This window comes from Ilyonectria robusta (assembly GCF_021365365.1).
Source record: "Ilyonectria robusta strain PMI_751 chromosome Unknown BGZ61scaffold_6, whole genome shotgun sequence".
NCBI classification, from domain to species: Eukaryota; Fungi; Ascomycota; class Sordariomycetes; order Hypocreales; family Nectriaceae; genus Ilyonectria; species Ilyonectria robusta.
The window spans coordinates 275,310-287,796 of NW_025764440.1; the positions used below are offsets into that span (position 1 = coordinate 275,310).

The 12,487-nt window shown below is 47.9% G+C and overlaps 4 protein-coding genes and 1 pseudogene across 5 annotated transcripts; 4 read left to right on the forward strand and 1 right to left on the reverse strand.

Moving 5' to 3' along the window:
- The first annotated feature begins 3,161 nt into the window (after positions 1-3,161).
- On the forward strand, positions 3,162-3,792 carry BGZ61DRAFT_447367 (uncharacterized protein). The gene has a single exon (XM_046245327.1). It carries the CDS (start codon positions 3,204-3,206, stop codon positions 3,783-3,785), a length of 582 nt encoding a protein of 193 aa, XP_046106530.1. The 5' UTR covers positions 3,162-3,203; the 3' UTR covers positions 3,786-3,792.
- Positions 3,793-4,426: 634 nt separating this feature from the next.
- BGZ61DRAFT_t84 lies at positions 4,427-4,499 on the forward strand (annotated as a pseudogene). Its single transcript has one exon. The product of its transcript is annotated as a tRNA-OTHER (tRNA).
- Positions 4,500-6,434: 1,935 nt separating this feature from the next.
- On the reverse strand, positions 6,435-8,504 carry BGZ61DRAFT_194917 (Alpha/Beta hydrolase protein; the record flags this gene model as incomplete). The annotated part of the gene is made up of 6 exons (XM_046237840.1): positions 8,071-8,504; positions 7,840-8,009; positions 7,737-7,784; positions 7,467-7,651; positions 7,068-7,409; positions 6,435-7,015 (listed from the first exon to the last, which is right to left on the reverse strand). Exons 1-6 carry the CDS (start codon positions 8,232-8,234, stop codon positions 6,437-6,439), a joined length of 1,488 nt encoding a protein of 495 aa, XP_046106531.1. The 5' UTR covers positions 8,235-8,504.
- A 386-nt stretch (positions 8,505-8,890) lies between these two features.
- On the forward strand, positions 8,891-9,760 carry BGZ61DRAFT_530215 (Alpha/Beta hydrolase protein; the record flags this gene model as incomplete). The annotated part of the gene is made up of 1 exon (XM_046253527.1): positions 8,891-9,760. The coding sequence occupies one exon, from the start codon at positions 8,891-8,893 to the stop codon at positions 9,758-9,760; it is 870 nt and encodes a 289-aa protein (XP_046106532.1).
- Positions 9,761-11,176: 1,416 nt separating this feature from the next.
- On the forward strand, positions 11,177-12,435 carry BGZ61DRAFT_492196 (uncharacterized protein; the record flags this gene model as incomplete). Its single annotated transcript, XM_046250523.1, has 4 exons — positions 11,177-11,533; positions 11,576-11,700; positions 11,885-12,044; positions 12,112-12,435. 4 exons carry the CDS (start codon positions 11,177-11,179, stop codon positions 12,433-12,435), a joined length of 966 nt encoding a protein of 321 aa, XP_046106533.1.
- Between the last annotated feature and the right edge of the window lie 52 nt (positions 12,436-12,487).

The following is a 12,487-nucleotide window of genomic DNA, read 5'->3' on the forward strand; positions in this document are numbered from 1 at the left end:
GCACCGGACTTGGACGCCAATGAGGAGGACGAAAAGAGAAAGACATTCAGGTTTTTCGGCTGGAACGCCTGCGTAAAAGAGACTGAAAAGATACACCTGTCGGCGATACCAACCGATTCTTCGCTCACGACCCTGTGTGCCCAGGAACTCTACGCCTCATTCATGATTGCAGCGATGTCAATCCTGGATTGTCGTGAGAGTATTGTGAGCATCATATCAGAGGGCAGAACCTTCCGGATCGAGCATGAACTACTTGACAAACTATTCGGCGCATTCGTCAACAGCGGACTAGGCTCGCGACGTGACGCTGTACTCTGCATCATGCCAGCTATCAATTCCACCAGCGAAGTGACTCCAGACCCGGTCCATTTCCTCCAACTTGTACATCGGAAGGCTCGTCAGCTCCGAAGGGAAAGGGATTGGAAACAGGCAGCCAGTTTTTTCCAATGGGCTCACGGATTTCCAGGTTACGTCTGGCCGGCGACTGACGAGAGCTTCCTCTACAAACGTATATCACACCTACGAGGGGAATTCTACCGGCAGGCCGTTAGTGAGAATCCACTTGACTCGGAGCTATTCAAGATATGGATTACATACGCGGCATAGAAGATGGTTACGCCAGTAAATGCTACGAACTATTTTCTCAACTCGAGTTTCGCGGCGTGAACTCAGCCGTCTCCCCTCGTCGAGACTTGCAATCCGATATATTCGCAGCAGCAATGAATGAGGGCCAATTTGACAAAGCTTTCGTATTCTTCAAGGCTGAGGATGCTCAGGGAGAATGGCCAAATTGCTCGCCTTTGATAACAGCTGTCAGGAACTCTCGGACGGAACTTGGCGGTCTTCAAAACGATGATGAAAAGGATGCAAGTGTTTTGGTTGAAGCCCTTCTCGAGACAGGGTTCGACTGTGACGTTGTTGATGAGGATTCAACACCGGCGTTGTCGATCGCCGTTGGAAGCAACGCTCTCTGGGCTGTAGAGTCTCTCATGCGGCATGGCGCGAACCCTAACATCGAGGACCGTGATGGCATGACTGCTCTAAATCATGCGGCTGGCAGCACGACGCTAGCGAGGCTCCTTCTCTCAGACAAAAATGCAAATGTGAACAAAGAAGATAACAAGGGATGTTCCTTCCTGGACTACGCCTTTGAGGAGTCGAAAATTACCAATGACGATGGTGTCTTGAAGATGGTTCTGGGGTATCGGGAGAGACGCCAAGACGTCCTCTTATGGGCGTTAGGAAAGCTTCACGAAAATGATACGAAAAAAGTCTTGGGACTGCTTTTCTCGTCTCATCGTTTTATCGACTCCTCCCATATAAAGGTGATGGAGAGGGCAGTCCTCCGAAGACTGAATAATAGCCCCGATTGGTCCCCGGAAGGCCTGAAATCTATTTTGCAGATGCTTCTCGACCACGGGGCAGCGATGTGCATCTCCACCTCCTTTCATGACTGGTCGAGACTGGTTGAACTTGCTATCAAGCACGAATACGAAAGCACGCTGGAATTGCTCCTCGACACCAATCCTGAATTCGTCGACAAAGATGAAGCCCACATGGCACTTGGCCTAGCGGTAGCTGCCTACGGCCATGATCTCGAAAAGGTCAAGATCATGCTTCGGCGCGGTGCCAAGTGCGATACCACCTACCACTGGGAACACGTGCCGCTTCATTCCGCAGTCAAAGGCATGTTAGACGGCCTGACTGGGGACGCGCCCAAGGCCGAGGTGGACACCTTGATCGAGCTGCTTGACTTACTCATCGAGCATGGAGCGAACCCGAAAGCTAAGGACTCATCCGGAAAGACTGCTTGGGACATAGCACAGAATGTGAGTGGAGTGCCTGGATGGGACGGGGTATTAAAGCGCCTGGACATTCAAGACGACAGTGACCAAGGAGATCAGGAGGCAAAACATGCATAAATGTAGCGCAATAAGCTATACTTTGTTGTGATCAGTATCAGAAGGATGGAATCTCGTATCTGAGTAGGGGAGTAGTCGACGCACGCCCTGTAGGAAATGTTACTCTGACGCCCATGTGCACAAAGGCAAGTTGCCTTCCTATCTCGATGCCCTTGTATTATCGACAAAATTTTGCTGATTATTTTCATTCCATTCTGCATTAATCTGGTCCTGTGACGCGCAAAACAAGGTCCAGCGGCTTGGTTGATACTATCCATCGGGAGCTCAGCCAAGCCCGGTCCAAGTTCAGTAGCAGCTCAGCTTAGAGGAGCAGGAGCTCAGCTTAGGGGAGTAGGAGCTCAGCTTAGAGGAGCAGGAGCTCAGCTCTAGAAACGGATATCTATTTTGGCATCCTTGAGTTTCATCTCTGAGTATCTTGGCATTCATATGCTCGACCCACGTGTTAATACCAACTGCATTCTATTAGGAAAGTTAGCAATTGAGTCTGAATGTCCCTCGCATAAAGAACACAATACTCGCCCAGGCAGGGAAGTAGACACCACAAATGGCAGCACCGCCCTCTGGCACGACCCGAGCTTAGGGAAACTCAGTTGCTGGGCGCAGTCTCAAGCCTTCCTTAATGCAGGCCTGGAGAAAAGGCATCGTCCGCCTGTCCTTTAAAGGTATCTTCTCTAAACTTTCGATCTGAGAGAGCTTTTCATTAATTTCTTGTCGTCGCTACAACATTAGAATTAGTTAAAGATTAACTGACGAAACGCCGAGAAATTCCGGCAACTTGACAAGAACCTTGGGGTGACACGTAAGGTTATGAAGGATAGCGCTGAGCAATCGAGGTAGTGTCAGACCCAGCCCCGATGTTCGCAATGCAGGTCGTGTGAACAACATCCAATGTGAAGTCTTCGGGATTATTTCAATGCGACTCGAGAGTCCTGAATAGAAAATCCTGGCTCTTTTCAGTTCCATCGCTACCTTGACGCTCTTTTCACCCCTTCTCAATTTGGCCAGCAGTAAACGTTCCGACACGAACGAGGCCAGATTCTGGGAACTTGTTCATGAGCTACTAAAGAGTGTTACAGAGCTCATGAAAACGCCAACTACTGCACAGCACTTCAAATAGTCATGAAGACTCCTTTCGTCGTTGTGATTCGATTTTTCTAGCATTTAAAGGGTCACGTGATCCATTTTGCCAAAGACCAACTGTCTCACCAGCAACTCTACCGTTCCATCTAACTTCATTCATTGACATCCACCACCACAACACCGTCAATCCAGTCTCCGGATATGGGAAACTGGCGTCTAAATGGTGACTCGTATGGGTTGTGGAGGCCCCCTCCAGATCCGCGACGGCCGCAATTCCCTTATCGCCGTGGCCTCGAGCTCTCAATTCGACGTCACAGCCCACCCCCGCCGTATGGGTTCGGATATGTCAAAGGGACGGAACGACAACAAGCTCCGTCGCCACAAATCCTGGAAGTCACCCAGAGCGAATGGTGTGTTCGACATCCCCCTGCAGATTCTCCTTCTCCTCACCCCGATCCGACCTTGCACAAGCTTCGTGTCCTCGATGAAATAGCCTGTAAGGATGGGCGCGGGTCTCAGATTGTCCGCTGCTGCCTTGATGACGATGAGAGCCAAGTTTACGTGGCGAAGATCTACGATGCCCTCTACTATTCCTTCATGGACATCACCTGGCTCGCCGACATGGACTATCGCTGTGAAGCAGCCGCATATGAGGATCTGCAAAAGGCGGGAATCGATGGCGTGCTTGTCCCCAAGTATTACGGCTTTTGGACTTTTGACGTTCCGTTGTTTGAGTCTGATATAGTACGACCAGTTCCCTCGATGAGGGAACCTAGTGTTTGAATTTACTGCATTTTCGTTGCGCGCACGTCACAGTTGCCAAGGCCCAAGTTTTGGGTTTCAAGCTGCTTTTTTCTTCTCTGCCGGAATCCTGTCTAACTTTTTTGACTCTAATCTTGATGAATGCACTGAAAACTCCCACGACCCGACCTAACGCCCCGAGATCCCCAATGCCGATGATGACCCAAGTCATTCAAATTCCCCCTCTAGCCAGCACCCTATATAGCTAGCATCCATACCAACCTAATGCAATATAATAGCTCTTGGAACTAGGGGTTGTATTGGGCTCCGGTAATATCTTAAAAGAAGACTTAACCTCTTAGATTGGAATTATTAATATTTTTAGCTAAGTTATAAAATATAATTATTTCTATTTAAATATATAAAATAAAATTATAAATAAAAATTTAATTTTATTATTTATTAATTTTAATTTTATTATTAAAAAATAAATATCTAAAAATAGCTAATATAATTTATTAGCTTTTATTTAAATATTATAAATAATATAATAATAATTTAAATAGATTTTTTTTTTAAAAAAGCTTAAAAAGAAATTTAGTTTTTATTTTTTTAATTTATTTTTTAAATTTTTAAAAAATCTAAAATTATATTAAAATTAGAATTTATAATATAAATATAATACCCTGGGGCTCAGTGGTTAAGAGCTTGGGACCTTTTTTCAAGAGGTTGTTGGTTCGAATCCAGCCCAGGGCACAATCCTTGTAATTGTGCTGTGACTGCTAGCCTCGTCCCCTAGCAGAAAAGTCAGCCTGTACAGGGATTGAACCCGAGGATCCGACTCGCTAACCGGGCCTAAGGTAGCAAGCTAATTGGTCCCTAGCTTGCCTTTAGGAAGTGGACTGGCCAACCCACTATAAGAGGCTAACTACAGCGCATTCCTGCGCTTATAAATAGGTAACCCCCCCTCTACCCAGAGAAAATAGGAAGGTTGGAAGACTAGAAGGTTGAGGTGTTAATGGCGAGGAATAGCTTGAGGTGTTGTTACCAGTTACAGACTCGAAGTTGCATTGTATGCTCTACAGTGACCTTATGGGTACATAGAGTGGTAGAAATAGAAGGAAGGGGTAGGGTTTTCATCCAATGTTTAGGCATACGGTTTTTCCCTATCCGATAAAGTAGTAGGAGTTCTATAGGCCTTGATAAAGGTAAAATAGCGTATACTAAATAAATAAATAAATATAAATATAATAAATTATCTTTAAAAAGAGCTACTTAAGTAAAATTTACTATATTAAAAATTAGTTATAATAGGATAAGTATTAAAAGAGAAGTTAATCTCTTAATAATAAGAGATAGTCAGTCTCCCTTATATCTTATAGCTTAGAATAAAATTACTATCTTAAGGTTATTAACTGCAGATAGCAGGATTGAAGTTAGAGGGGTTAAATAGAAGCTTTAGGCAGAGACTGGTAGGCAACAACCTTATTATTTAGCTACTGTTTCTTCTGGTGCTGGGTGTAGTACTTATTGTTTATTCCTACTGTTTGAGATTACTGTATGGCTTTGATCTATCTGATGATATTGAGTAAAGCTAAAAAAAAACCAAATAGTACGACCAGTTCGAATAGTGCTCATAGAATAGATCCAAAGTGTTACTATGTATTCTCTTGTCCAAGAGGGCCAAGCTACTCGCATCCCCCCTCAGCAACGCCTAAATATACTTGCAGGCGCCATAGAGGCGTACTGCAAACTTTCATTTCATGGAGTAAACCATCGCGACTTTGCTCCTAGAAATATCGTGTTGGTTGGATCGAATATCGAAACCGATTTGCCTCGAATTTTGCTGATCGATTTCAACCGCACGGCTGCTACGAACCGACCAAACTCAATCTCCCCAAGCTTTAGCACAAAGCGGCCACCCAATCCTATTACATGTCTATGGGGAACATGTGACAACGAATTCTTGCCCTGGGTACCGCAGCCACATCGATCGAAGCCATCAGTGTTCAAAGGATGGACGAAAACGACCTGGGAGAATTCCGAGGAGTTTGATGCTCCTATGGGGCGTAATCTACGGCGCTTACAGACAGACGAGATCGAGATTTGTCCACCTTTGCCAGATGCAGAGCCGGAAGACCCATCAGCACTCTGGCGTCGACGTAAGAGTTAGTTCATTCCAAGTTTGGTCAAAGACTGTGCGCTGATTGATTAGGTCGCTTGGAACATGAAGCCAGAATACGAAGTTCCAGAAAGGCAGAGCAATCTTGGCATACAATCCTCAGCGGGAAAGCCAGTAGTGGAAGCAGTGACCCGATTGAAGAAGAAAAAGCTAGATTGAGAGACGTGAGAAAGTTTTTTGACGATTCTGGTAGCAAGGCACTTTGAAGAAATAGAGCAGACGTGAAGGGTTTCTCAGACTCATGGGCGATTATTTATCATACTTGCCAGACTATCATTGTCAGACAGGGATATGGACTACAATAACGCTTCCGACAGAAGGAGGGATCATTCCCTTTTGCCGTAGCGGTATTGCGACAATCCTGGATCACTCAGGCTAATATTTTTTTAATTCAAGACTTCTAGCATAGGTATTGGTCCTGCAAATCCTGTATCACTGTAGTGAAATTTCAGCTGCCATGAAGCCCGAAAGTGTTAATTGCCACCCTCGCAACATAAGACTATCCTTGGGTTTAATTCAACAGGCTAATCTTCCCAGCAGCTAAAGCTATAAATACCCGGTCTGTCACGGCTAGGTCCACCTTTGCCAGGTATTCTACTTGCGTCATTCTTCTGCGCAGCCTCAAGCCGTCGTTGTCGAGCTCACGGTACTCGCCGTGGGGCCCGAACGCTGCGCACACGTCTGGAGACCAGGGCTCTTCGGAGTGAATGAAATCAATCCACTTCTTGCGCATTTGGATCCCTGTTTTATGTGCTGCGACTGAAAAGGATAGGTCGAAGCCGCCAAAAAGAAGGAGCAAGTCAACAGCGTGATGTGATCCGCTTGAAGGTTGCCAGGGGTTGACCTCGTCCAAAACACATCGAAAGACGGGTTTCTTTGCGGCCTGCCACTTCTGGACCACCTTTTCTATTGGAAGAACAAACTTGCAGTCGTTGATGAAATCAAGAGCCCCGGTTTTAGACGCAGAAGGCCTGTCGGGATCAATGTTGTATACCCGTTTCAATTCAGTCCCGCTGTCGCCGGCCGATTCGAAAGCACTGACAATGGCATCAGTGTCTGTGGACCAGATGCCTGTATTCCAAAGGATCGCCTGTTCAGACGTTAGTGCCGGATATCCAACTTGGATATATAAGTTCCCTCACCTCATTCTGGACATCGCTTATGAGTAGCCTTTGCGCAGTCCCCGTGTTATCCTCCCAATCCTCAAAAGCTGGCTCCATTTGCAGAAACCAGGACTGAATTCCGGACTTCTTCAGTGCCTCTATGATTGCCGAAACAGGAGCGTCGCGCAGGTTAAAGTCACCCACATCTTGAAGACTCCTTTGAAGTGTCTGACGCATAGCCTTCGCCTTGGCCAGCGGTTGGGGAGGCGATAAATGCAAGGAACCAGAGGACAGAATGAATTGCTTCGCCGGTGCTTCGGAAACCAGGTGTGCATGGGAGTACACTGCTCCTGCGCTTTCCCCAGCTAGGGTGACTCGACTCTTGAAAGACAATTAGCACCATGATTCTGGGAAAGTTAGTAATGAAGTTATTCTTACAGGATCGCCCCCAAATCCAGATATGTGGCTTTGGACCCATTTCAGAGCCAGTGCCTGATCCTTGAGAGCGAGGTTTCCTACACTGTCATCGTCACCGAATGCAAAGATGTTAAGCCGGTATTGAACAGCAACAACAATGATGGGTTTTGAAAGACGCAATGAATCATTCACGATAGTTGTCATATCTATTCGTGGGCGTCAGTTGAGGTTCAGATAGAGAGTGCTGTGTCCTATATTGGACGAGCAGGTAGCTACAGGGTGAGATCTTACCGCAAACTCCGGATGCTGCGCTTCCAAATGTCATAGCTTGGGAGCCGCCTGCGGACCTCGTGTTAGTTTACCATGTGGCGTATTGGTGTGTTAACAAACATGCCATGTATCCACACCATAACTGGTAGCTTCTCCGTAGCAGGACGATGCTTCGGCAGCACAACATCCAAGTTGAGACAACGGAATTCATCTTCGGGTTCTGTCGGAAGTACATGTTCGCGAGGTATTCGGAGGAGATGGCCGACATCGATTGGGACTTGTGGACATCGAGGACTGTGTCAGCGGATACAAGAGTCAGCTCAATCCAAGACACATAAGGAGATGTGAGAACAACCCATAGTTAGTGCAGTCCAAGCTCTCTGGCAACGTGGTGACGGGCTCGGGCGGAGAAAATCGCGCAGAGATTTGGCCGTACGGAATGCCTCGGAATTGAACAACGGAGGATAGATCGACGCCGGTCAGCGACGACCCCAGAGACTCGTGCTTGAGCGACGACATATTGGGATTTTCACCTAATGAACTTTGGATGACTTGCAGGTGTTACACAACCAGTCACGGTTCGATTTAAATGTAGCCCAACTAGGCGTGGGCGATGATGCCGCGTCGGGTATAATTAGCCGACGATGCTGCACTTCTCGATGCCCAGAAGACGCTGGAGAATCGTGTTGCCCGGTAACGAAAGAGACAAGAGTAATGGACGCCACCAGAAGGAGACAGGGCCACAGACCTCAGAGACGGAACTCATCAGACACGCTGTCGAAATCGACCCCACATCCGGCATATCAAAAACCTCACTTACCGTGTCCCACATGGAATCATCACCACAATCTACCCCACATGATGAGTTGGATCAAGACCCCACATCCCTCAATGCTCTCCACATGCCATGTCGGGGTCAAAATGTGGACAATGTCCAGTCGTTACCATTCTAGCTTGATTGGGTTGGCACAGTTTTTGACCATACTGTGCCTCCACATGCGTTCAACCGCGTGGCTAAGCTTCACAGGGTGTTGGAGTTGTGGCTTGGTAGATAAGATGTGCATAGATAGATTAACGTAATTACTACCTAAAATATAGGTCATCCTACTTGTTTAAGAACCACAACACGGATCATGTGCAAGTTTAAAGTAACAGCCCCGGAGTTGTCTCTAGACATGGATACAATCAACACCACGTCTGCTGCCGGGTGCGCGGAGCGGAAAACTATATTGCACCCCAATGGTCAAACAACAGCCTACATTCACGATACCTTCACTGATCCGTGGAGACCAGCGGAGACGATTTTAATCCAGCATGGATTCGCCCGGACCGCTGACCACTTCTACCACTGGGTTCCAGCCCTGAGCCGCCGCTACAATGTCATTCGGCGTGACCTGCGCGGACACGGATTCTCAAGCTACCCACAGCCGGGAGAGGACTACGACTACTCTACAGCCACCATATTAGAGGAGATCAAGGATACGCTGGATCAACTCGGCGTGCAGCGGGTTCACTTTCTGGGAGAATCGACCAGCGGAATGCTTGCCGAGGCCTTTGCCGCAACGTATCCAGAACGTGTCAGTTCTATCATCGTTTGTTCTTCTCCAACGCACTTGCCACTAGCTGCCCAGCAGTTTCTAGCATTTGGAATGGACTCATGGCCCGATGCATGCCGCAAGCTGGGAGCTCGCAAATGGGCTGAGCGCCTGGCTGCCTCGCCTGGAACACTGGCCAGCACCGATCCGGCCTACGTCAAGTGGTGGACAGACCAAATCGCCGTAAGCAATGGCTACGGGTTGGCTGGATACGCAGAGTTTCTGTGCCAGCTCGATTCTCGGCCGTTTCTAGACAAGATTCAGGCACCAATGCTCATTCTCGCCCCTACAAACAGCGCCGTTGTGACCATCGAGTCGATGAGAGAATTAGCAGCAAAGGTTCCCACGGCCAGGCTGCAGCTTATTGAGTCTCGGGGCCATGAAATATACTTTGAAGCTGCTGAAGCATGCCAGAGTAGTGTATTGGACTTTCTTTCTCAAACCAATTAATGTACGGCGAAAGGCCTCCCGCGAGCTCAAACTCGGCACACTGCAGGAAGTCACGCCAGACGCAAAAGAGCTCACATTCTCACGTAGCGCATTATCGTTACGTATTCATGGGAACAGTGGACAACAGCAAGGAGCCGGTACAGGCGGGGCCGAAATCGACTTTGCGATTCAGCAGTGGGGAGATGGCAAAATCCTCGGTAATTTTGTGGAGTTCTGTTGACGATGGTATGTGTGTCCAGATAGCTTAGAAGACGTTCCTTAGAGAGAGCTAACAGTCCGCGGAGTATGACCTATTTTGTGAGGTAGGATTTAACCCCATTATAATAGTTAACCTCTGAAGGTATTGGGAAAGGTAACTAGTTGGACTAGAAACCTTAGTCTGTCTGAGTGTATTGTTGATCTTTGAATGGATTGGGTAAATAGTCTGTATTGTTGATATTATTGTTGGTGTTTTTTTTTTTACTGTTGAGCTTCTAGTCCCCCCTGTGGGTATGTATGAACTAGGGCACCCTAACCTCTTGATATCAGTCAAGCCACCTCCTCTAGGCCTAGAAGAATTGAAACACCCACCTCCACTAAGACACCACTCCACTAGGACACCACAACCGTCAACCAGAGTATCACCCCTTCAGCTTGCACTATGGCCTTGATACGCATAAGGCCGATTACGGCACATGTTCTCATGGTGTTCGTGGCTATGCTGAACATCTGCATCCTATCATACGACGCCGGCATGATTAACAATCTCAACGCGGTCAAGCCGCATTTCGACCGTAGGTCGACTCCTCTGCTAATGAATTCAACTGACACGCCTGCAGATTCAATCTTAACAGCGATCTCATCGGTCTCAGTGTCGCCATCATCAGCGGGGGTTCCATAGCGAGACAAGCCTTCCACGGCTGAAAAGGTAGCTCTAATAGCCAAACCACCCATCCTACCAGAATTCGCAGCAATTGGTGGTCCGTAAAGCATCTTACTGCAGAGCCTGAACTTGCCTGACGGAGTCATCAGGCCTCAGCTACCGACAATTGAGTTATCTACATCTACCTCAAGCCAAATACACATTCAGTCCATCTACTTCTTAGACAGCTTCACCCCAATCGAATTTGTTCTTATTATGTTGTAATGACGAGCGATCTGACACCTCCTGATATCACCATGTGTCTCAAACGCGAAAAGGCGGTCAGGATCACGACTTCGCCGAGCACCCTCAGTGGCGATGCTAGTCCAGGTCAACCCGATAGATCACAGCGGGAGAATATGCCAGATCGACATTCTTCAAGTAGTAATAGAGTTCTCGGGACTCCAATCTCTCTCTCACGCCTAGAAAACCTGCCTTCTGAGTTGAGATGCAAAATCCTCTCAGGCATGCCAGACCTGCCGACACTATGCTCGCTCGTTCATGCCTCACTCATAATGCACGCTCAATACCTCCACGACCGCAATACTATTCTTCGCGCGTGTCTAGGCCGCGAACTACATGGCTTCATAGTCGACGCCTACGCCAACCTAATATCTCGGGTGTGCGAGGTAGGGTCGCCGCGGACTGACGAGAAGGTCACGGACTTTCTCCTTACCCACCGCGGTTGGTTCTCAGGTTCCAGTCCGAATCTAGGGTTAGACTCGGTTGGCTCAAGTCGCCTTCTCTGGTTGGTACATTACCACCTATCCGTTGCCCGGCCTCTAGCTCGTCTATATAGCAAGTGGGCAATCGCGACTCTCAAAAAGGCAACGCCGTCAACTAAGCAGCGAGTGACGGCACAAGCACCAGAGGTACCCGGCGATGGAGGCGTCAACCTGACAAGAAGCGAGTAGATACGCGTTTTCCGAGCTCTGTACCGTTATGAGACCTATTATCATCTCTTCTCAAACGAAGGCAAACGCTATGGTGGATTCCGCCATCACATCATTAATGACATATTCTTCTACATTTTCAATCCGTGGGAGGCCGATGCAATTGGCTGTACCGACGAGTTTTTCAGGCACATATACAAAGACATCTTCGCAAAAGTGAGAATAGAGCTGCATCCTGACAATACGAGTTTTCGGCAGGAGAATGGGGGTTATACTTCCGATGGAAGTTTCGATCTTGATAGCGAACACCACGGTAAGAATGATCCCCAGCCATACTGCAGGGCCTATGCGTTACGCCAATTATGAACAAGCCTCACCTAATAACGCAGATTTCCACAGATTACATGGACGGTACCATTTCTCGCAGCCTGAAGATGGTGGCTCGGCTGTTGGCAATCGAAGACCACGAACAACTCGTCATCGCGATGGAGTAGAGTCTCACTCATGACCAAATCGTTGGTGCTGCCGTGAGGGACGCCCTCGGGACAATAGCACAGGATGACAGACGCACCATATTAACTGATTTCTCCGACCCCAGAGACGAGGCTGAGCGGATGAGAGATCCGATGTATTTCACAGGTGACGAAGTCTCGGCCGAAGGGCCGCCCCTCACTTGGGTTGTTCTGTGGGGTGGAAATTACGTGAACATCCACGGAGGATATGTGCCCGAGCCACTAAAGCTTTGGGGCCATGTCATGTGGGACGAGTGTCGGTGGGTAGATATGGGAGCCAAGGAACTTGTTGCAATGCAGTGGGATTTGGTCCCAGATCTAGTTCAAGAGATCAAGGATGACCGCATGTGGAGCCCCGTAGGACGGTAAATTATCAGAATTGTCACCGAGCATCATCTGAATGCTCCCAAATGAGTAGTGA